This window comes from Rhynchophorus ferrugineus, unplaced genomic scaffold (genome assembly GCF_030347505.1).
Source record: "Rhynchophorus ferrugineus isolate W39M unplaced genomic scaffold, kcgeb_rfMv2 rfM2, whole genome shotgun sequence".
Lineage (NCBI taxonomy): Eukaryota > Metazoa > Arthropoda > Insecta > Coleoptera > Curculionidae > Rhynchophorus > Rhynchophorus ferrugineus.
The window spans coordinates 65,610,983-65,637,209 of NW_027472581.1; the positions used below are offsets into that span (position 1 = coordinate 65,610,983).

The window sequence follows — 26,227 nt, forward strand, 5'->3', positions numbered from 1 at the left end:
TACTTTTTTTTTGGTACTTTTTATTTAGAAGTATTGATTTTATGGTGTTATATTTTAGATGTATATCATGGTGAAGAATTGAATTATCTGTCTGAGACTACCAACGATCCTCAGCTTACTACAGAAAGTGATCTCGCAAAAAGACATCAGCTTGTAAAAATATGGACCAATTTTGCAAAATACTCGTAAGTATATGATATATTTACAATGATGGTGATTTCAAACTTAATGCCGTATACTGTAACCCATTTATTAAATATTAATAAAAATATATAATATAAAAATAAATAATATAAAAATTTCAGCTAGTTTTTCGTATGTTTATATTTCAGAAACCTTTTAAACTTTACCCATGATCTGTTCGGAAAACCGTTATTCTGCATATATTTTAGCATTTTATGAGATCTGTTATCGAATAATTGTCTTTATTTTTTCTCTTATGATTTTGATCATTATTAAATTCGCGACTTGATATCTGGTGGAATGTGTAACAATCCCACAATAAGCATGATCACAATACTATCCGAACTAATAGGATTATTCAGATCCAGAGATGTCATATTTCTCATATATATTTTCCACAAAATCTCAATACGTATAACTAAAAGTTATTCCGAATTCCAAAAATTTGTTAATTTATAAACAATAAAGGAAACATAGTAAATTATATTTATATTTTTTGCTTCCTAATTCATCACTTATATTACATCTACATCTTATAAATTAATATAAACATTAATCTATTGTACTAGTCCATTTATTTGTTTCAGAACGTCATTTGACTTTACGTATATTACCACAATTACACCACACTAATATCATAACTTAACACAATACAGGCTCATATATTAACAACATATTAGGCAGTAATAAAACTATACATGTTTTATTGACTTTTTTCAACAAAAATCCAACCTTTGAAGTAGATCCTGCACTAGACTCAATTTTAATGGGAAAAAATTAGCAGTGATCAGAACAAATATCTGAATATTGGAAAAGAACTTCAAATAATCTCGGATTTATCACAGTATAACGTCGATTTTTGGGAAACTTTGAACAAAGTATACGGAAAATGTCCATTCGATACCTACTAAACTGATATCTCAAATTCTTACTCAAGATTTTGAGAAAAATTATTAAAGCAGGTCATAAGAAACAATATAAAGTAATCAATAAAAACATAACTTATATATTTAACAACCGCTCTATTTCCTTGATTTAGCTCTGCCGGGTAGCAAACATTCATAAACTCAAAAATGCTATATCGAGGACATCATTCTATGTCTAGGCTTTTATTCGATCATTATTATTTGACGACTACAGAGCCTCATAGGCTTAAAGAACTTTCAGACAAATTAGCTGTTGATAAAGCAACTGATTTATCTGTATCGTATTGTGATTGGCAATGAAAAGTGTATACTGAAAAGTGGAACTTCGACAATCTGAAGAGCATGGAATCATGGGTTGGTCTAGAAAATATTGCAGCAAGATGTAGTGGATTATGATTTGCTAAATTCGAACGAAATTATGATAGCAGATGTTTACCGGCATCAGTTGAGCAAATTGAACTATTATTATTGTAAAAAAGCTGCAATAGCTCGTAGTAGAAGTAAATTCATCCTCTTGTGTGATAACGGTTCCCCACACATTGCTATTCGAGTGGGAAAATTCGAAAGAATGGAGAAAATTAATCTAACACTGGATCACTATCAGACCAACATAGCGTCAATGGCTATTCACTAGCAACTAACATATCTAAACTAACTGACTCCCGCCCGCTTTGCTAAGCACGAAACAAGAGTACATTGTGGAATTTAAGTGTGAAAATAATTTATTTAATTTAATATATGAAAAAAAATCCTTAATTCCAAAACAGTAACATTTCAAACAGAACAAAGGAGAAGGTTCAGGGTACGGCTCAATAATAAAAGCTTGTCAGCATATTACAGCACAGTTTTAAATGTTCTTCCATCCATTTTAAATCACCATATTTGAATAGTCAATAACTTTTCTATATAGTTCAAGATTACTTATTTGACTATATTTTCTAAGAGCTTCTCTATGTACTTCATGATGAATCTATAGGGTATATCATCTAGCAGCTTCTCTAGAATCAACGTGACTTTTATTATATTTCGAATTAGCTTGTTTTAGATGTTTATTCTGTAGACTTGTGAATATCTTCCTTCTTTGTATGCTCAAAAAAATCTACGATTAGCTACCAATGCTTATTGCTACGTAACCAACGATGACCACGAAATCAAATGGATATACGCAGAGATCCAAGATTTCGCTTTAAAATATGAAATAAGGTCGCTGAATCATTGCAACGTGGAAACAATACAGCTACTAGATAACACGCAGGAAAATAGAATATTGAAGCGAATAAAACCGCACGAACTTTATCAATATATAAATGTATTCTTAACTTTAGCTTAAGTAGATTAGTTTTGTTTTCATTTGGGAAGTACATACTGATATATTAATCCCATTCTCGCCTTGCTTGAGTATTAATACAAGTACAACAGAACATATCTAATGTAAAATGTAATTAAATAAAAAAACGCGTATTACATTAGTTAGGATATATTAAAAGAACATTTAAAAAAACAATCATCTTTAAAGTTAAAATAATTTTAATTCTTCCATTTGACAATTGTAATCTAAGTATTTTTAGTGTTAATAGTAATATTTACAAGTGTGAATATGCCAGGCCGCACTAATTTGTGCATAAAATAATATTTTCCAATAGAATATGCAGGGAAGTTGACAATTCAACTTGTTCTAATGCAATAATCTCGCCGGCTCCACCGATTCACCGCCAAAACCGAAAAATCTGTTCTGGACGTTTCCTGAATAAACAACTTAATCGGATACTAAAATTGAAAAACATCAAGGACTCCGAGATCGAGGCCTTTATTCATTGAGAATTGAAAAAACATTTTTTTGGCGTGCCTAACGTCGAATCAAAAGCTGTCAGAGACCAATGGTCGGCCGTCGATATATGCGCACGATATAGACGGTCTATCGGTTGTCCTTTGTGTACCTGAAGGTTCGTTTTCGAAGGAGTTTTTATTCTCTCTACGCGAAAATTGGCGCCAAATATCGAATGGAAGTTTAACTAAATTTCTTTCTTGCGGAGCTGTCCGAGTTCCCGATATTTCTTATTTTTCGATTGGGGAAAATTACTTTTTAAGTATCTGGACACGTCACACTTCCCTTTGCTTAAGTTCTAACTGGTCAAAGGAATCCTCAAACAAATCATTTCCAGTCGATATCCCATTTCTTCCTTTCACATTGAAGATATATAAAAAATATTATTAATTTTAATGTATAACAACTTACACTTAATACAAAATTTATGTGTACATTTCAAGGGATTTACTTAAAGTGTACTTATTTCTTATCCTTTATATAACTGGAATATATGTAAATCAATTATATATATATATATATATATATATATATATATATATATATATATATATATATATATATATATATATATATATATATATATATATATATATATATATATATATATATATATATATATATATATATAAATCCCTTAAAATGTACACATAAATTTTGTATTAAGAAATAATTTTTTTTGTTTATTTTAAAGTCTCCTTTTAACTAACGAAGATTTATTTGGACTGAACCTATAGTTAAACGTGGGCTCCGAACTACGGTCTTCGGCATTAAGCCTACTAGGCTAGTGACCAACTTAGGAATCATCCCAGAGGACATCCGGTCTTAGCCAGCCTGATTACTGGCGTGACTGGGATCATTTTCCTTGATAAATGTTGCACTCTTGCCCAAGGACTATTTTTCTTCTATAAATTTTGCTTATTTTTGCCAAAAGTTTGATATAGTATCGAAGGTAAAGATCCAATCATCGATCCATATTCGCACTTCTCCAGCTTTTTTTCATTCATTCATTTCTAAGAGCAACTAAATTTGAAGCTAAATTTTCTACGAGCAACCTAATTGAAGTGATAACGAAAAGGTGCTACGTGTGGCAAGTACGCTGGGTGCGGCAGAACTTCACAACTCTTGCAACTTGTGGCTGAGGGTGCTATTGCCCGCCTCTTTTACTACAATACGTCATTAAATTGTCTCAATTGATGTTGGTCACATCTACAGTAACAGTTTAATTATGATTTAGCAGCTCTTATATATAACACATACTTACATATACCTTAAGTGGCAGATTTTTTTAAAATCAAGCAAGAAAAGTAATGAACATCAAAATCAAATTTAACCGTTTTCTTTATTGCGCCTTTGCATTTTTACCAAGAGACATCGCTCATCACTTGCGTGCAAGCACCTAACATATTAACAGTCATAGAAGATCTTCTATATTGAAGATATTAATAAGGAGGTCTCGTACTATCATTTCTACAGTTTATTGTTGATATAAAACATTTAAGCAAAGTTGAAACTCAATAGTACGCAGAAAAAGACTGGTCTCCATTGACTGCTGTGAACCATAAAATATAGTTTCAGTAAAAAAAATTGTGGACGATAATCATAAACTTTGAATACTTGTTACTGAATTACAAACTACTGAATGTGGGCTCTGAACTACGGCCCTCGATAATAAAAGTACCGACTTGCTAGTGACCAACTGTACTGGTATGAATGAAATGATTATTCTGATTTTATTTACAATTATTACAGTGCCCTTAAGGTATTGAAACCTGCGACTATTAGAGGATTAGCTCCCTGTCTTGACCACTAAGGATATCAAGTCGCCTGAAAATCACTTTATTGCTATTTTTGATGCCATTTAAAAAACTACATGATATCATATCATTTCAGCATAAAAATCAACAATAACTTTTCAATATTTAACAAATAACAAAATCACATATTTGATAATGTATGATTTCTGGCTGGCTTAGTTTGATAGCATTGCCAACAGCCTAGTATAGCTGAGCTTTTTTAAACTATCGAAACAAATAAGCTCTAAGTATGTCAAACATGTTAAAATAAAAAATCTGAAATAGGCATCATTTCACAATTCTCGACAATTATCGTTAAACAAATAAATATTTTATATAGGGGTATACAAAATAATGTGAACACTTACGCCTTGTTGCATGCTAGCAACACTGTTACCGTGTAAAGAATGCGACTCGTATGTTTAGTTTACATGTCAAGTCTTCTAAGTTGGTGTGTGATGAGAGATTTCCAAACCTTCGGGCGGGAGTCTCTGACGTTTCATAGTTATAACAGCAATATGAAACCCAAAGTTAACTGGCAAAAACCGACGAACATAAAAGGAAATGTGGGCAAACAACAGAACCGCAATAGTGACAAAAGAACTCAACACTCACTTGTATCAAACCGTTTGGACAAAAAGTACTGCGGGAGCTAATACTCATGGAACGATCAGCTGAGAAATAAATGGTGCAACAATTATAACCTGGACACTTGATAATTTTCAGAATGTGGTATGATCTGATGAATCATTACGTTGGTTCCTATAAACGGCCGGATTCCCAAAAGAAACCTACGATCCGGGCTACCTGCTTCCTGCAGTTGAGTATAGAATAGGTTCCGTTATGATTTGAATTGAAACATCGTCGTGTTCGTATTCACCTAGTCCTCTGATTCACATCACTAACCGGATTAGTACGAATGAATATCTCGACACCCTCAATAATGAAGTTTTTATTATGACCAGTATATTGCTACCATATCCATCCATATTCTATGATTATAATTAAGATGAACTGTTATGGGTAGTTTTAGAGCATAGAGTGAGGAATAAATTTCCATCTCCCACATTATAAAAGCCATTGGAGGATGTCTTGGTACAAGAACAGATAACAATCCGTTGGAAACTGTTCAAACACTCTACGGATATATTGCGCGAATAATTGCTGGCTTTAGAACCAAATGGTGATACAACATCTTATTAATAAATAAATACAGTGTATATGTCAGGTGTTCATATTATTTTGTCAATCTCCTATATATACATGAATGAAATAACGTACTAAAATATTTTATTTAAAATTTTTATTGCTAGTTATATCAAAAACCTTAATTTAATATGTATTTGGTATTATATGATTGTTGACAAAAGGAACCCATCACAACTTCTTGTATTTACAACAGCTTATGGGAAAACATTAATTAGTTTGTGGAGATCCACGGAAACTGGACACCGCACAAAACGTTTTATATCCAACCTTCCGAACGGATAAACAGAAAATCGACGACATCGACATGAAATTCGAACCGAACGGCTTCGACGAGAGACTCCGAGACTCCCACATTGTCCGGCAGTCCCTATGACACAACGTTAGGTCAGGCTGTACCTACGACTTCCCTTTTCCGGGTCCTACGACCCTTCATTTTTCGAGATTTCAGGGAATACGCTACTATTTCATCAATCCCCTCGTCTCGAATGCGATTGTTCGTTGGTTAAATGGTATTTCTCTACCATGAAACGTTCAGTTTCAATGGCGGGAATTCTGCATAGATATTTGCTCACTAAAATTCTGGTAAAGCTTTCTAAATATTTAAAATCAAAATTCTGATAACCGTTCAAGTGTTCTTTTCTCAATGAAATTTTTTTTAATTGATATAACGAATTCAAATAAATCCTATTACATAAAAAATAAAATTAAAGTCATTTTTGTGCTTAAAGGATAATGTTCACAGATATTTTCATTTTGAAAATAATTTCTTCTGCATATCACTTCTATATCTGAGCAACCGTTTTAAATCAGTCTAGTGGTAATGGGTGAACTTTTGGTGATTTTTTTTTGCCGCACAATTGGTAATCTTATTTTTTTTTGTTTTGGTTGGTTCTTTATAAGTCTGACGAAAACGTTTTCCGTGGAAGTATAATGGAAATGTCTATATTTTTCAATACAATTTACCGCAATATATTTCCATGTGCAAAGTACAATACTCCTCTAATAAATATGTTGTACTTTAGTTGACGGTTTTAAGTGACAACATTTTGTGATGTGTGAAGCGAAGTAAGATCGAAAATATACTTTCCTATATTAAGCCGAATCCAAAAGGCTCTAATAATAATCTGATCTTGTTTTACCAGTTTATAGATAATAAACGAGCCAAAATTCCTTGCATTCTGAAAAAAAAAACTCATACTTCCACTTACTAAACGAAAACTCATTAACCTTTTAATTTGATTTAGTATCATCGTTATCCGTAATGTATAAGATGTATAATGACGCAACCCACAAAATATTTTAAATAAAATGTAAAATGGCATTAGAAGGTATATTTCATTCATTTTTTAATTACCTCTTACATTAGATATACTCAGTACAATCTTAATTTACAAATAAATTTATTACTACTGTTCTGTTGTACTTGTTAATACCCAAGCAAGGCGAGTACGGGATTAATACGTCAGTATGTATTCCTTAAATTAAAATAAAATTAAACTACTTAAGCTAAAGTTATGGGTAACACTTATACACTGTACAAGTTTTAGTGATTTGGTTTGCTTCAAACTTCTGGTGTGCTGCGTGTTTCCTCTAGCTATATTGCATCCATATTGCTATGTTTTAGTAACGTTATTTTATGCTTCAAGGTGAAATCTTGGAAAACGTAGAGATAAGTATTGGTAATTAATCGTAGAACTTTGTTTTGGTAACGTTTGATTACTGCTTGATCTAATGTTTTAGTGCAACCCAATATTTGCACCCCTTAGGTTTAGTTTGGCTTTTTGATTAACCAATTTTTGATAAACCTATCTGTTTGATTTTAGTTCAAGTTGATAATATCTTTCAACTGACCGGTACAGTGGCTTGATTTTCTAATATAATGTTTTTTGGTACATTTTTATGAACTCGAATAGATACAAGCTTATTAGGCAATCTAGTAATTTTGAACCATAAATGTAACTATAAAGCAAAGCAGATACTACGTCAACATTAACAAGTCATGCTACTACAAGAATAGTTCTGGATATTATAGAATAAACAACCTTAATAATTGATGAGAACGCATTATTTGTCTTATATGTCTAGCAATAAGCCAGCATTTTTGTGGAATAAAAATCTTTTATTTATACAATTATGGCTGTGTTATTTTGATTGTTGACATGCATTATGCATTGATTGCAGAAATATGTTAATGTATAATCATATTTTTAATATAAAGCCAATAAGAGTTCTACTATGATTATACAAAACAATTATTGGTATACAACATATTATATATGTTATATATTTTTCATTATTTCAATGTCTCGTAAATATTTTATTGCTTTTTCACTGACTTTATTTGGTACAAACTAAGTTTGCAAATAAAATAAAATTATGTATGTTTTTGATTTGTTCGTAGAAAGAACAAGTACCTTATAATCTTTATAAAAACAATGATAAACAAGAATAAAAAACACAAGCACAAACATTGTTTATTATTAGAAATATATTTATTAGGTGGCAAAACAATTAAGTTATTCTAGTTAATCAAAAAAAATATGTTTAATTTTTGTAAAATGTTCATATTTTTAGTACATACATAAAATGATAAAAAATAAACATTAAGGTAAAAATGTTCTAATATATTATATTATATATTTTATAACTTATAATTTTCCAACAATTTTGTCCAAATGCAGTACATTGCGGACAATAGCAATACCCCAAAAAATGTGCAGTTTTTTTTTCTGTTAAATAAGATTAGATCACCTTGAATAGTCAGGTAGCCAGTGATTACACAACGTAAAACACAGTAAAGAAAATGCCTTCTCCAGCATTTGGGTTACAGTTCCAACTAGGCATCTTGTTTTCTACGAAGTTATTAAAAAAACGCTTTTTATGCATCTTGACCCATAACTGTGAAAGGCCTCGCCGAAATTTGGCACGGTATTCTCGGCTTTTGTGAGAAAAAATTAAATTAAGCATTTGGTCATCGATTACGGAAAAATGACTGTTGAAATATTGACGGTAAGTCGGTGGCCACTATTCCGGCGCATATGGTGTTTCTGTTTCAATTATACATCATCACTCAAAAGACCACCTAAATCTTTTTTAATTATACTCTACTGGAGTAATATAATATCAAGGTATAACTTTTTCTATTTTTTACATTTTTTTTACATATATAGATTATATTGAGGGTTGTTCTAGATGCAAATAATTATAGAATATTACTTTCTTTGATTTTCAGGGAAGACCAATGATAAATGGGCATGCATCATTGCAGTTAAAATAAATATAATTATGATAAACAGATATCGAATTTAAAATCAGATAGAGTAAAGTGGTTTTTCACCTCTACCAATTTTAAAATGGCGAGATAAAAGATTTTAGTTCTATAGTTTGTGTTCATGAATGAAATATTTTTATTAAATATACGTTGTTACTGGAATGAAATGATCTGACACATGATGACTCCATACATCATATAGATTTTCTTTCACAAACTTTACTCCAGCTGCGAAATTACACAATTCAAAATTGGAACGCAAGGATTATAAAAAATGCATAGTCTTAAGAGCGCTAAATATAATATATTTAGCGATCAACAGTACATTGAAAAATAATAATGTCACAATGTTTAACTAAAGATTCTTAAATTTATTTAAAAAACCCTTACTTGAATTTTAAGCACTACATCAGTACATGAAAATAATCTAGAGATATATTCATAAAATTGAATTTATGATATATGATTGATTTAAATGTTGGGGTCGGTCATATTAGTAAAAAAATTGATTTCTGATACATTTTCTACATTATAAACTTCTTTAGCCAATATACCTCAATAAATCAATAAAAAAGAGCTTTTTTTTAAACCAATTAAGTTAAATTAGTACTTAACATGTTAACCATTTTTATATTATACATAAATTATGCAAAGCAAATAACAGATAATTGATTTAAGCTGTCCTATCTAACCCAAATAATTTACGAAACCTTAATTTTCGTATTTTTTTAAATTAATTTCAGCTTGCTTTGCATAACTTTGATTCATTAACATATACTTTTTGCCTTTATGCTAATTTCCAGTGGATTATTAAGAGCAAAGCGCCTATGTTCATAAAGAGTATTCATTAAGAATTTTTTCATGGACTTTAACATAAAATATAAGATATAATATAATACTATGTAATTATAGCAAATTTATTATTTCTAGTAGTAATATTAATTGAGTGTTAAATAAAAGTTATTTGTAATATTGTGAATATGTAATATTCGAGGTATCTATACAATTGAATGTGTAAATATAATATGTTTACAAATTCTACTGTTTTTTTATTAGTCTATTCTTAAAATGTTGTTGATGTAATATTGTTGTGGTTGCATATACTCTAATCAATTTTTCACTTTAAAAAGACAGTTATTGAGGATTGAGAAATTATATAATATGTATTAGTAAAAAATTTTACATGAATGTTTACAAATTTTTCCCATCCTTCTGGCTACATTCTATCATGTCAAAATAATTGTATCATGTTGGTTTGACAGCGATAAAGTAACCTTTTGACACTTCTTCAGCATTTCGAAACCGTGTATCAGACAAGCGATGCTGCATCGACCTGAACAAGTGATATTTAGAATGCGCTATGCCTGGTGAGTACGCTGAGTGCGACAACATTTCTCAGTGGAGCAGCCACAGTGTGCCATTCATAACTGTTGCAATAAGTGGCCCATAGTTATTATGTTCATAAAATATACCAAAACTACTCTGATGCTGTATGACATATACAGTCACAATTTACAGTAGTATGCTTATTAGTTAGCAAAAACATTTTTATATTCTCTATGAGTTATAGTCTCCATAAATTAAAAAACATCCTTGGCCAATCTCTTGTATTACCTGTCATGCCCATACCCATAAAAATCGGTAAATTGCACAATGCGTAACCGAACTGTCATGCTCATAAAAAATGTCAAAACTATTGAACAAGGCCTTTGTTTGACTGTTTCGTGAATTTCTAATTTAGCTTAAAGTTTGAGCGAAAACTTGATGATCTCTACTGAAATATATCTCTATCCTCCATAATATACATTTGCAAGTCATAGTGGATGTTTCTATAATTTTCGTGATGCTTTAATTAAAGATTTTTATCCTGAATTTCTTCTTACATTCACAAAGTTAATTTATACTTATATTGTGTAATTTAGTATTACATCCATAGCTAATATGCATTACTAATATATTTAAGACATTGATAATAGCAGTTTAAAGCAGGTTTGATGTCTCACTCAGGGTATCATAATTATAATACATAATTAGTACACAATAAAGTAAGAACAAAACGAAAGAGGTAAAAACATTCAAATAATTATTGACTATGTTTATTTATAAATTATTGAACATTTATATAACTGAAAATAGTATGCATTACGAGCTTAGTAGATCGAACGTAATAGTAGATAAAACTAAAAAGCTACTACGGATCACACAAAAATGTGTTGTATTGAGAAAATGTTTTACACAACTAAAAGGAATAATGACTATAATAAAAATTAAGAAAAAATTACATGTTTCTTTCTTTTGGTTTGAATTTTTTTCATTTCACTGTTGTATCATAATTGGTGTAGTGTTTTAAAATTTAGAGCTATCAATATTGGTACTTAAAAACTGAAATAGTTATTATCGATTACATTGTCATAATATTACTGTATTCTTTCCCAACTCATCATACTTGGAACATCTGTGTACGACACAATTATTATGACAAAAGGGTATGTATGATATCTGTCTAGAGCTGTAAGAAAAGTGGCAGGCAACAAGATCCACAAATCGAATAGAGACTGCAAAATACTCTTTAATAGCTCGAAATTTTATCATATTCATCATTCAATTACATCAATTGAAGTATATCTAATTCCTAAAAAATAATCAGCAAAACATATCGGCATCCATATAAATGGTAGGTTAATTTGAAAACATCGCTTTAAAAAAAGCATGGCAGATCCGACTCAATTAAAAATCAATTAACCTGTATGTAGTACCTGATCCGAAAATCAATTAACTGTATTAGATAGCTGGAAAATATCACTAACATGGCTTAAAATTTAAGAGGTTTGTTTATCAGTTAATAATAAAGACTGTTTGGGCTTACAGGATGAAAATATGTGGGTACACCAAGACTTCAAAGAGGCTAGTAATCCAACGTCGGCAATTCAAAACCCCTCGGTTAATGATCAATGCTTATCGCCACTTAATTAAGGAATAACTACATGATAACTTCCAAGAAAAGAATTCAAAGTTCTGCTGAAAAACATTAAGGAAAATTGTTAAATCACAGCAACGTATTAGCAACAAAACTACTGGACAATGCGCAACAAATCAGAAAAGATTGAGCGAAAAAGCACTAATAAATTAAGATTGCATTAAAATTATCTAATGTAAGATATAATTTGAACTATCTGATTTTATAAAAATGAACTAATATTGTAAGAACAAAAAAGAAAGCTGAAGTAGGAAAAAGTAATTACTAAAAGCTTTTAACAAGGTTTTGGCATTTGGTAAGCATTTGGAACCAATCTGTAAGATTAACAAATTACTACCGCGGAAACATTGTCAACTGTTGGAGTCACACATGAAGAGCCATACTCAAGACTTAAATGTGATTCAGCTGAGGTTCACCAGTGTAGTATCTTGGGACCACCCCTGTATCTGTTCTACACTGTATTATGACAATTATTATGACAATATATATATATATATATATATACATCTGTTTAATGCTGTAGAATAAGTACAAATGGAAGTCAACAAGACCTACAAATGGACTAGAGACTTAAAAATACATCTTAATAGCTCCAAATCTGTCCATGTTAATTTTCCGTTGCGGCAAAATGACAAAGAATCTAATTATATATATATATATATATATATATATATATATATATATATATATATATCACTTGGATACTTGAATCTCCAAGCATAATCAAATAAATATCTCGACATGCATCTTGATGGTAGATTAAGTTGGAAACATCGTGTTAGACATAAAGTAGAACAGATCAGACTCAAAATCAAGCAACTGTGCTGGTTAGTCGCAAGATACTCAACTAGCGCTAAAATCAAAGATTGGTTTATTAGTCAATCAGTTTGGACCTATGGAGTGCAAATATGGGATTACACTAAAACTAAAACTAAAACAATGTTCTACGATTAATTAGCAATGCTTATTTATCGCAACGTAACCAACGAAGAATTTTACTAAGACCTTGAAATGAAAACTTTACGGAGTTATTCAAGAAATACGGCTACTGGACATCACGCACTAAATCAGGAGATGAAAGGTAACCTAATCACACGAACTTCTACAGTATATAACTGTATATAAGTGTCTTAACTTTAGATTAAGTAGTTTAATTTTATTTTAATTTAACAAATAGTGATGTTTTAATCCCGGACTCGCCATGCGTATTGATTGATGGAACTAACAGGTCAATTGAAAAGTCCCCAGCCTGACATATAGATGGCACTGTTAGAATTAAATCCATATGCTTTTTAGTTAGCCTCAAAAGATGTATGTATAAATTTGACAGATATCGGATGATTAGTTTGTGAATTATAGCATTTTGAGTGAAGCAATTCACAAGTGATTGTGATTGTGATGAAAGAGGTTGTTGCCGACGAAAACATTTAAAAAATCCACAAAATGAATATGAATTACCGTAAATTGAAATTGAATGAATTAGCAGACACTATAAAGATATCAACTGAACCTGCACATTATATCATTCAAGAATATTTGGGTATGAGAAAGCTCTGTGAAAAGTGGGTGCCGCGCAAGCTCACGTTTTACCAAAAACAACGACAAGTTGATGATTCGGAGCAGTGTTTGAAGATGATCAAGTATATAAACCCGAGTTTTTGCATCGATATATGACAATGGATGAAACATGTCTCCATCATTTCACTCCGAAGTCCAATCGTCACAGTCACAGTCATCCGAGTGGACTGCACACGATGAACCCGCTCAAAGCTTGGGAAAACGTAACAGTCGGCTAGCAAAGTTATGGCGTCTGTATTTTGGGATGCGCATGGAATAATTTTCATTGACTACCTTGAAAAAGGAAGAACCATCAACAGCGACTATTACGGAATAAACAGACGCATTTGAAGGAAAATAAAATGCTGCTTCACCAAGACTATGCACCGTGTCACAAGTCAGTGAAAACGATAGCAAAAATCCATGAATTGAGCTTCGAATTGCTTCCTCATCCACCGTATTCTCCAGATCTGGACCCCAGCGACTATTCCCTGTTCTCAGATCTCAAAAGAATGCTTGCTGCGAAACAATTTTTTGTCGAATGAATAGGTGATCGCCGAAACTGAGGCCTATTTTGAAGCAAATGACAAATTGTGCTACAAAAATGGTATCGAAAAGTTGGTGGGCCGTATAATCAGTATGTTATAATCAGTACCCTTGAAGGGAGTTATGTTGAATAAAGGAAACTAATTGTGCCAAAAAAATGTGTTTTGCTATGGTACGCTGAGAACTTTTCAATTGAGGTGTATATCGAAATATTTAAGTCCTGAAGATGAACTTTGTGATGCTTGTAATCTAGGCTAAATATAAAGCTAAATATTAAAGTTAAATGGCACACCTTTTTCTAAAGAAGCAAGTTAATAAATGTCTTTTCACGCTATAATCAGTGTATCATTCTTGAAGGGAACTGTTACAACAGAACAGTAGTAATAAATGCATTAAAGTTAATTACAAATAAATTTGTAAATCATATAAAATTTAAGATACTTAATATAAGCAGTATCTATTTTTTAAAAAAGTAGTAAAAAACGTGACCCACTTTTACCATTCACAAATCCATATTTTTAGTATTTTTATCATCTCGTTTTTCGAGTGTATTTAGTCAGACTGCCAGCCTCTCGCGCAAATCCCTCATCCTCGCCCCCTTTAACGCAGACCGTCCCTCTGAATACAATGCCCAGAAGAAGGGTTCCCTTCCGACTCCCATTTAATACGTCTTTATTGGGAAAAACTCGCCCGGGAAGGGTGAAACGGTCCGAATTTTGGGGTGGATTGTGTAATTTCCGAGCTCGTTTTTGCACATTGTTTTAATACGGAACTTTGGGGCGAACACGTCGAATGGGGCGAGCTGGGGTTGAGCCGAGGCGGCATGGACGACAGCGCGTCTGCCGCTACCCCCTTCTCGGTTGTTATAATTGATTCGTTAGATATGCTGACGTCATCCTCGGCGGTTATCCGCTTTTAGGCATCAGAGGGAAAAAAGATAATCCACGAGAAACATGACTGGGTACTAACTGAAAATTGATTTCAAATCAATATAAAAAAATATCCGTGTAATTTGTTATATATTTTATTAAGGTAAATTTAATAAATAAACCGTGAAGTACAACTTATACTAAAGTATAATGTTATTTTTTTTATTTTAATTATAAATATCTGATATTCATAATGCGAATTCGAATTAGCTTGGTTTGTTTTGGTCCTCTATATAAAAGAACATGTTACTATTATTACGCAATTCAATGTATATTGACGTTAAATATAGATGTTAGTAATTGCATGTCAATTTCGGTTTCAATGATTTACAAGTGATGGTATTTATTCATTAACAAAGAATTATATCGAAAACTAAAAAGAACTCCATTGTATAAAAATGTAATGCAGATACAACAAAAGCTTACAGCTCCGCTTGTATTGTTTGTTTTAATATCAACACCAAAAGATGACATTCATTAAAAAAGTTTACATACTAATAGTAAATGGTCAAATGCTGAGTACACAATATCACATCTAATAACTGATCACACTGATAGAAGAATTTAATCAGAAAATTTCATTAACAGGGCAAGTTATACTGTTGTATTACAACGCTCCGCCCCATACTGTTGGCCGGACTCAAAAAACCCTTTCAATTTTTCTCAGACTTAGTTCCATCCGACTTCCATTTCTTCTCGTCAATACAATACGTAGATTAGTAGTAACTCGTGAGTTACTTTATTGCTTTTCTTAGCGAATATTATAGAAAAGAATGGGCAGTATTTATATAAAAACATACAAATAAAGAGAGTATATAACTTAAAATGAGTGAGATCATTTTCTAGATAATAATCACAACATACAGTCGATTTGTCTGTCTTAAAACTTTGAAATTGAAAATGCGTATTTGATCGCAGATATTCTTCACGGACAATCCGTCACTAAGGTTTTTATAAGAATCATATACTGTAAAGGAGCGAGGGAGAACTGGAAAATAATTGTGGAGGTGATTGTGTGTCCCTTTTGTCTATAGTTTTTTGGTTAAGTGTTCTGATATATTTGAATTATATTTTGCAGTTGAAGAATACATTGTACAAAACAAATTCAAAGCTCCGAATACGAATGTTGGCACTTTATAAAATTTGACAAAATTAATCAATCTAAAAATTCTCGATCTAAAATATAACTAGACTAGGGTATATTCAGATGTCTTAATTTTATTCTGTTGTTAATTAGCCCTCAATATTACTTATTATATTATTCTCTAAAATTTTTTAATGGATTAATATTTTATTGTCATGCATGAAACCTAAGCTCTTTTTTATTTTCCTATTATCATGTATTAATCTATGTCCCAAGACATTTTAGATTGTATAATTATAGCACTAAAGCGATGCTCTATTCCTAAAGCAGAATCAGTGAATACTTCGACATACATCTTCTATATAGCAGGTTCGTTAAATTGGAAACATCACCATTCATCAAAGAAATTCATTTATCAGTTAATAATAAATCCTATTTGGACTTATGAAGTTCCACTAAAACATAAAACCTAGTAATCCAAAGGTGCCAAAATAAGTTCTTCCAATTACCATTGTTTAACGATACGTAACTAACAAATAACTGCATAACCATCGAAATTCAATGTAATAAATATAATAAATTGTAAATAAAGCTATTAATAATAAGAATAATATCTTGTAAATATTTAAACAAATATTTTTGACAAAAGGCAGAAGTGCCGTCACGCTACAACAAGGCTAGACCAGATGTATTCTGGGATGATTTCTAGGTTGGTCACTCACCAGCAGTAAGTCCAGTCTAGGATAAACCCTAGTTGGTAAAAAGGAGACTAGAAATATAACAAAAAATTAGAAATATTAACAGTGTTTTTCTAGTTATAGTATTAACACTATTGTTTTAAGTCGATTTTTACTTTCTATTCACCTCGCTAATAAGTTAATCTTGGCGATCTTCAAGGTAGATAAGTGTTCTATACCTGTTATATCAACGTAAGTCGTATGGGTGTAAGAATTTTTATAATAAAAGTGATTACTAAATATTTAATTGGGGAAATACATACAGCTGTGTTTGTCTCATCTTACTTGTGAATTAATACAACAAAAGAAAGTGATATAATGTGAGGCAAAAATCCATTTTGGTTGCGAGCCATCTTGGTTATGTTACTTCTAGCTTAGTTTCGCGTTAACCGTTATGTTGTGTAGATGTCCAAATTTCATTATGAATAATAACAGAATATACAATATGCCACAAGAACGAGTATAAATAGTGATAATATTTATTGCAAATAATCTTTCCATTATTGCCACTCAGCGGAAATTGAGTTAAAAATATCTTAATCGTCCAGCGGCTTACAGAACCACAATTTATCGTTTACATGCGAATTTTCGACAGTACGGCACGACAGCAGACAATCCTTGTTCTGGAAGAAAACTGAAAATTGCGTCAGACAACACAATGGTTAAAACGAAACCGAGAGAATACTATTGCAATTTAAAAGTTTATAACAAACACTTTTCATATAGAATGTATTATTTTTATATTGCAGTAATAAATAGAAACGCAGCCTGGGAAATATTTAGACACAACCCTTTCACCGAAAATCCCCCCACTAAATAAAACGCGACGCCATTTTATCATCACCGCCCCGTTACGCAATTAACGAATGAACTAACACTCTCAACCCTTTTCGATTGGCCGCGTACTAATAACCCGTTCGGTGCCGACCCTCGCGACTTTCCCGTTTTAATTTAACCCCTTTATTTACGCCTTAACTCGCCGTATAATAGAACCTGTCGCGCCCTCATACAGCCACCGGCTAAATAAACACCGACCATTGTTGCGTCCACCCTTTGAGACCCTTTTTCGAACCCTTTCGCTTTCGTAAACGGCGAGGAATTTCTCTACCTGCTCTCAGCTTATTGGCCGTCCGTTCAACCCTTGTACGCTGTCGAGCTGGTGCAAAAGCGAACCCTTTCACTTTCGATGGCGGTCGAGGCTCACGCAGCGAAATAAGGTCGGCTTTTTAGAGGCTTACTGTATCGAAAAAATTAAATTAACTCGATTTAAAGTATGGATTAGTTTAAATATCCGTATATTGATTTAATTCTTTTAAGAATGTGTTTGTAAATGTTTGATTGGATCTACTTTCAGATTTATTTAGTTTATTTGTAATTTATTTAAATAAGTAGGTTGAAAAAATAGATTTCCCACCCCATGGTTTAATATCATAACTTGAAAAAATATATACTCCCGATAATCATCACTAATCTCTTACATAATAACATTATATTAGGTGCAAGTGTGCATTCCAATCATAAGGCGCTAGATCTGGTGAGTACGCGATGTGGGGCAAATATTCTCATTTAAGCTGTCACACTGAGTCCTTTACAACTCTTACAAGGCGTAGCCAGGCGTTGTTAAGCAAAAGGATGATTTTTCGCCTATTATTCTTTATATTTTTTGCAACAATACTTCATTGAAGTTGTTCAAATAACGTCGGTAAACATCTGCAGTAACATTTCTATCCGATTTTTTCAACAAACCTGATTTTCAAGAAAATAGAAAATTTTATTTATTCAAATTATTGGCCATTTGATTCTATACATCTTGCCAACTTTCGGGCAATTTATGCATGCCATCCCAGAACCATTCATCGAGCCATTTTCTATCTTCTTCGAAATTGGCGAAGTGCAGCGCATGTCCCATTGTGCGAAAAGTTGATAGTCCAAATTGGTATCCCATCCAAGTGCTTTCGGCGCTTCCTTGACCCGTTTGGCTTTATGAAAAGCCGCATTGTCGTGCTATAAAATCACTTTACTGTGTCTTCGGACCCATTCTCAACGATTTTCGATTAATGCATGGTCCAAATTGATCATTTTTTGTCGATAGCGATCATTATTAACTGTTTTGCCAGGCTTCAATAGTCCGTAATGCAAAGTTTTGCGGCCAAAATGAGTCGACCGGCCGGCTATTCAATGTAGAAATGACATTTACCTGTCATTCAATTGATGTGGCTTTTGGATTTTTGTCCAATAACTAATGCAGTTTCGCATCTTCAAATTTCTACTTTTTCTTCTTATGTTCTTTGTCTTGCTTATTGAAATCACCACTTTTGAATTTTCGAAACCACACTTCACATATTTTTAAGGTTAGAGCATGCTAACCGTAAGTTTTTACCAGTAAATGATGACTTTCAGCGGTTTTCTTTCTTTTAATTATATAAACTAGTGCGTGCCGCAAATGCATGTTTCAGGTACGAAATTTGACATTTCCAAAGAGGCATAAATCTATGACGGTGTTATTTTCGCAAAATATTACATGTATAGCTTTGAAGCTTGATGTCAGTAGAATAAAATGACTAATGATAAAATCACAACATTGCATACTTAAGCCTAGCGACATCTATTAAAAAAAAACAGTAATGACTTTCCGGTAAACCTGGTACACTACACCTTGCTGATCCCACTATATAAATAGCAAGATATGACTAATTATTAATCATGAACAGCTTTTTGAACTTGAGATTGTCGTAGTAGATCCAATCCCATTACCAGTCATAATTCTCTACAGAAAACACTTTTTTTCTCTGACAAGCAATGAAACCACAACGTTAAAATGGTTCGAAATGCCATTTTCACACAATCCGTGTGATAGCAATTTTAAATTTTTCTAACTATATGTAAAAGTTTGGAAGAGCTAGGTTAGGTTGATTAGCTTTTTCATCAATAAATATCGCTGATCAAAATACGTTCAAGCTTATGTGTATGTTTGCCATTATGTATAAATAATATCGTAATATTTTATAATAGAAAAGCCTGTCTTGGCTATCATTGCAAGTAGTGTTATAAATTAGAAATAAATAAATAAATAGTGAATTTCTGTATAATTTGGTAAATATTTTAAAGCGGATCGAATGAATCAATTCTTATTTTTCCTAACATATATCTGTTTTCTTAATAAATGTAAGCAAGTGGTAAAAACTTACGTAATATTTATTGATTACATAAGTCCACTACCCCACAAGGCTGGCTAAGACCGGATACCTTCTGAGATAGGTCTATGCTCACTACTTGCCATCCATTAGACTCAATAAGATAAAGTTGTTGAAAAAAAAACTTATAACAAACATATATTAATGCCAACTTCTAGTATTAATATAAATTTTATACCCATAGACACCGTGTTTGTTATCAAAATTTAAACTTAATTTATATTTTATATCAAAATACTAATATAAAAATCGGCTTTGTTCTCCATTGTATTGTTATTATTATTGTATTATTATCTCTGTATAATATGTATAACCAATAATGTAATACACGATTGATTATTCAAAATTATAGAGTGAGAGTGATATATTAATAATATTTCAGTATAAATTAAATAAAGGTATTAACCGACTTATTATTACTTATTATTAATTCAATTATTTCATAAATGTACGTTTGTTGAATACATATAATAATTCGAATGTTTATAATATTTAAACTGATATTTATCCATATCCATATATTGATCAGTTAACTGACACTTCTGGTAAAAAACTTATAAAATATAACAGGTGTGAAATCGAAAGATAAACTTAATTTAATTGTTTTTATACATTCCAATTAAGTTTTTTTTTGCAGACGCGTTAAAGTTTACATTAATATTACATAAGAGAATAACACTGATATTTCGATATTAACTTTACGTATACTTTAACTCGTATATACTTTAACGAAAGTCTGACTGTGCTGAAATAATTATAATAATTAATTACTATATTTTGCGTAGCCATATTTCCATCAATGAATATATTGATTTAATTGACAATGGACTTATTTATTATTAGAAATGACATTAGATATATATAGATATAGATATAAATATAGATCAAGTAGTCCAACAGATAGTAAATGATTATGTGATGTCAGGTGTAAGTTCCATGTTTAAAAAAATAATAAGAACTCAAGCTGAAGTACAAAATAAAGTACTTTACCAACAACATCAAGTATACCGGTTAGTCGGGAGATACTCTCAACTTGATCTAAAATCAAAGAGGTTGATCTATAATACAATTATAAAGCCAATTTGGACCTATGGGGAGCAAATATGGGGTTGCACTAAAAATTCAAATCAACAACGCTGTCAAAACAAGGTTCTTCGATTTATTACCAATGCCTATCGCTACATAACCAACGAAGAACTGCACGATGACCTGGAAATCAAATGGATTTGCAAAGTAATCCAAGATTTCGCCTTTAAAGACGAAAGAAGATTACTAAATCATACTAACGTTAGAGAAATACAACTACTGGTCAGCGCACAGTATATCAGGAGATTGAAGCGAACAAAACCATACAAACTTATAAAAGTGTATACCTTTAGTGTAAACTATACCTATAAGTTATTATAATTTTATAATTGAGAAATACATATTGATGTATTTTCTCGTACTCGTCTTGCTTGTGAATTAATCCAACTACATAGGAAAAGTAGTAATAAATTAATTGTAAGTTAAGATGTTATAAAAAAAACTTTACCAACAAGTTTTGAAACCAGTGTGGACTTTAACTCTTGTTCAACTCTGGGGTTATATCATCCAAAGCAATAGAAATATTATACAAATGTTCAGAAATAAGATACTTCAAAGTGTTGTTGATGCTCCATGATACATCAACATATAAATGTTAAGGTTCACCAGCTCATAGATAATGATAGCTTAGTCAAAAGGTTAAAGAGAGTTTAGAAACGGTTTTATCTAGTTCAGTGTTGCTATAAGAAAAACTCTTTACATTAAAATCAGTGATATTAATTTTAAGCCCAAAATGTCTATCGTAGAACAAGATCTTTGTAATATTAAAACCGTAGCAAATTAGTATAAAAACAAATAGCTTAATAGTGTTAATTTACTAGATTTACTAGTATAAATACTAGTAAGATACCCGATAATAATAAACTCAGTTTGTTAAAAATAAATATTAGTTGTGTATATACGAAGACAGAAATTATTATATAATAATTTGAGAGATATAATTTATTTATACGTAATAGCGTGTAAGAAAACTTATGAGAGTTTACACAATACAGTGCGTAGCCCTTACACAATGAAAATGTGATATGTAAAAGTGAAAGGCAGGCTCAATAGAACCAAAAACGTCGAACCACAAACATTCAAAACTAGGTAAACAGATCCGAGAGCGCATGGGAATGTAGTCCTTCTGACCATTTCGGGGATCTGTTTCCGTATTTTTGGGTAATGTTCACGCGTGGGAAGATGTAGGCAACCTTGCGTCAGGTTAATGCAGATGATCCAAGGGCCCTTTCGGAAGGGTGAGTCGGTCGGGTAGCCGTGAGAATGACCGTACATGTGTGCATTTTTGATGTTTTGCATCGTTCGAGTTATATTTGAATTGTGGCGAAATCATATGCTATGCAAAAGGTAAAAGGTTAAGGATGTGTTAAAAAGGGTACACGAGAATTTAAGTTCGATTTCTCATGGGAAAAATACCGACATTTCACCTGTTATTGTCACGTTGATGTAAACTGAAATAACCCTACATTCTGTTAAGCTTTTTGGATTAAAAATTTACATTTCGTTATTATACGACGTCAGTAAAATACTTGAAATTAAGAATAAAATGTATGAAATATATTATTAGTTAAATATTTCGAAACAAAATTTATAAGAATGAAATATAAAGCTTATAACAATTAACACTGAACATAAAATGCTTATAATCTTATATATAAAAATGAATCGCAAAATATGTTCCTAAGCGCATAACTCAACAACGCCTGGACCAATTTGGCCAAATCTTTTTTTAAAATGTTCGTTGAAGTTCAGGGATGGTTTTTACGGCGAGAAAATTAGAATTATTGCTGGAAAAACCCTAAAAATAGCCCTTTTTGTTTGAATTTGTTTCGTGTATCAGTTGACAATTCATCTGTCATCTGTCAAAAGTCATCTGTAACAGACAACTTTTTTTTTTTAAATTTGATATGACTTGAACTCAAATCCTTTTAATCCGTACGAATTGTTTTATTTATTTAAAATTTTTTATTTGTTTAAAATTTAATTCAAATTTTAAATAAATAAAACAATTCGTACGGCTTAAAAGGATTTGAGTTCAAGTCATATCAAATTTAAAAAAAAAAGTTGTCTGTTACAGATGACTTTTGACAGATGACAGATGAATTGTCAAGTGATACACGAAACAAATTCGTATATCGTGTTTTGTGCAGAGTGTTTAGTTAGTTAGTGTTTGTTTAGTTCGTGATTAGTGAAAAAATAATTTATATTTGATATGCCTCCTATAAGACGAAGCAATTTAGGTAGAAGAACCAGAAATGCTATAAACCAAGCTAATTACCGATCTAATCGTACTGCACAAGAACGTGACGACGGAAATGAACGTGAAAGAATTCGGATATCACAAACGCGTGAAGCGCGAGCGCGACATTCAACTAATAATCGCGCAAGTTTGAATCCAGCTGCTTTCAGTTACGATGTGTCAATTGACTACAGTAACTACCAATGTGTTGTTATTGGTTCTATGAACTTGGTTTGCTCACGCTGTAAGGCATTAAAATACAAAAACGAAGCCAATGGATTGTGTTGCGCAAATGGTAAAGTGAAATTGATACAATTGGATCCACCACCAGAACCATTGTACTCATTGGTTTCAGGAATAGGAACAGATTCTATACACTTTTTGACACATATTCAACAATATAATGCTTTGCTAATAATTGCTTTCAAATGACTTCATTTGGGGCAACAAATGCAGTTCGGGAAAATTTTATGCCAACTTTAAAGGTATGTATTATAGCAGTTACTCATAATTATTTTAGCGAACAAAATTTTCTGTCACCAAAGTTAAGATGTGTTACTAATCTTCAATTTCTTAATCATTACGAAATATATCACTTAGTCATCATATTATATGGTGATTCAGTTTCAGTGACACTTTTATTATATTTTATATTTGATAGATATTAGTTAAAACTAAATATATACTTTTTAAGATCAAATATTATTTAAGTTTGATCATTGACAATCCATTAATTTATACCACACCATAATATTTTTTTTATTTACAGATACAAGGGCAAATATATCACAGAGCAGGTTCACTGTTACCAGTGTCAGATAGCGACAACAAATTCCTGCAAATTTATTTTATGGGCAATTCACCACAAGAAATTGATCTGCGTTGTGCACATAACAATTTAGTAAAAAGGTCTATTGTAGAACAATTACAAACTTTATTTCATCAACACAATCAATTGATTATATTGTTTAAAACTGCCCTGGATCTGATGCCATCCGATAATCACAAAATTGTAATCAGAGCTGATAAAACACCTGCAGGTCAACATACAAGACGTTTTAATGCTCCAACTATTGATGAAGTTGCTATCGTTGTAGTTGGAGAAAACTTGGAATCCCGTGATATTGTTTTACATCGTCGGAATTTTCAATTACAACCTATAAAGGAAACACACCGCTCATATGATGCACTGCAATATCCCATTATATTTTGGCAAGGTGAAGATGGCTACGATTTATCAATAAAAATGATAAATCCCATTACAGGTAACTAAAATATTAGTTTAGCTATGGCGATAATATCTCAGTCACTATATTATGTATTTTAATTTTATATTTGAATGTTATTAAAACAAAATCTGTTTACAGGTTCTGAAACCAACAAAAAAGTCAGTTCAATGAACTATTATTCATACCGCCTAATGATTCGGGAAAATGCAGATAATCACATATTGAAATGTCGGCGATTATATCACAAGTATGTTGATGACATGTATGTTAAAATTGAAACGGAGAGATTAACATTCATCAGGTTGAATCAAACCAAACTCCGATCTGAAGAGTATATTCACCTTCGAGATGCGATTAATACTGATGGAAATGCACAGAATGTCGGTCGGATGACTATTCTTCCAGCAACATACATCGGAAGCCCTCGGCATATGCACGAATATGCTCAAGATGCCATGTCGTATGTTCGTCATTATGGTATAGCAGATTTGTTCATCACATTTACATGCAATCCGCAATGGATAGAAATTAAGCAGGAGTTATTACCTGGGAAATCATCCATTGATCGTCATGATATTACAGCCAGAGTCTTTAGACAAAAGTTGAAATCTTTAATGAATTTCATCGTAAAACATAATGTGTTTGGTGAGACACGCTGCTGGATGTATTCTGTGGAGTGGCAGAAACGAGGATTGCCACATGCACACATTTTGATTTGGTTGGTTGAAAAGATAAGGCCAAATGAAGTTGATGCAGTGATATCAGCTGAAATCCCTAATGTACAAGTAGATCCTGGATTGCATGAGGTAGTTATCAAAAACATGATACATGGTCCCTGTGGAACTCTTAATCAAAATTCACCGTGTATGATGGATGGTAAATGTTCAAAACGATATCCACGGACATTAATATCGGAAACAATTACTGGTAATGACGGTTATCCATTGTATCGTCGCAGATCGACAGCAGACAATGGAAAATCAACAATTGTCAAATTAAATTAACAAGATATTGAAATAGATAATCGTTGGATTGTTCCATATTCACCCATTTTATCAAAGACATTCAAAGCACACATCAACGTTGAATCTTGCCATTCAGTGAAATCGATTAAATACATTTGCAAATATGTAACCAAAGGGAGTGATATGGCTGTGATTGGAATTGGTGCAGAGAATTCTAATGAAGAAGTTACCCAATACCAAATGGGCCGCTATGTCAGTAGTAATGAAGCAGTTTGGCGAATATTTTCTTTTCCTATTCATGAGAGACACCCTTCTGTTGTTCACTTAGCTGTGCATTTAGAAAATGGACAAAGAGTGTATTTTACAGCACAGAACGCAGTACAAAGAGCTGCTCAGCCACCATCTACTACATTAACCAGTTTTTTTGAGACATGCCAAAACGATGATTTCGCACAAAAATTGCTATATTCTGAA

General features: G+C 31.8%; 2 protein-coding genes across 3 annotated transcripts in view; one reads left to right on the forward strand and one right to left on the reverse strand.

Annotated features, from left to right (window-relative positions):
• The window catches only part of Kr (Kruppel), a 114,784-nt gene that overhangs the window by 70,270 nt on the left and 18,287 nt on the right, over window positions 1-26,227 (reverse strand). The window lies entirely within an intron of this gene.
• Window positions 24,310-25,905, forward strand: LOC143190203 (uncharacterized). Its single transcript, XM_076394367.1, has 2 exons — window positions 24,310-24,824; window positions 24,927-25,905. The coding sequence occupies exons 1-2, from the start codon at window positions 24,410-24,412 to the stop codon at window positions 25,790-25,792; spliced, it is 1,281 nt and encodes a 426-aa protein (XP_076250482.1). The 5' UTR covers window positions 24,310-24,409; the 3' UTR covers window positions 25,793-25,905.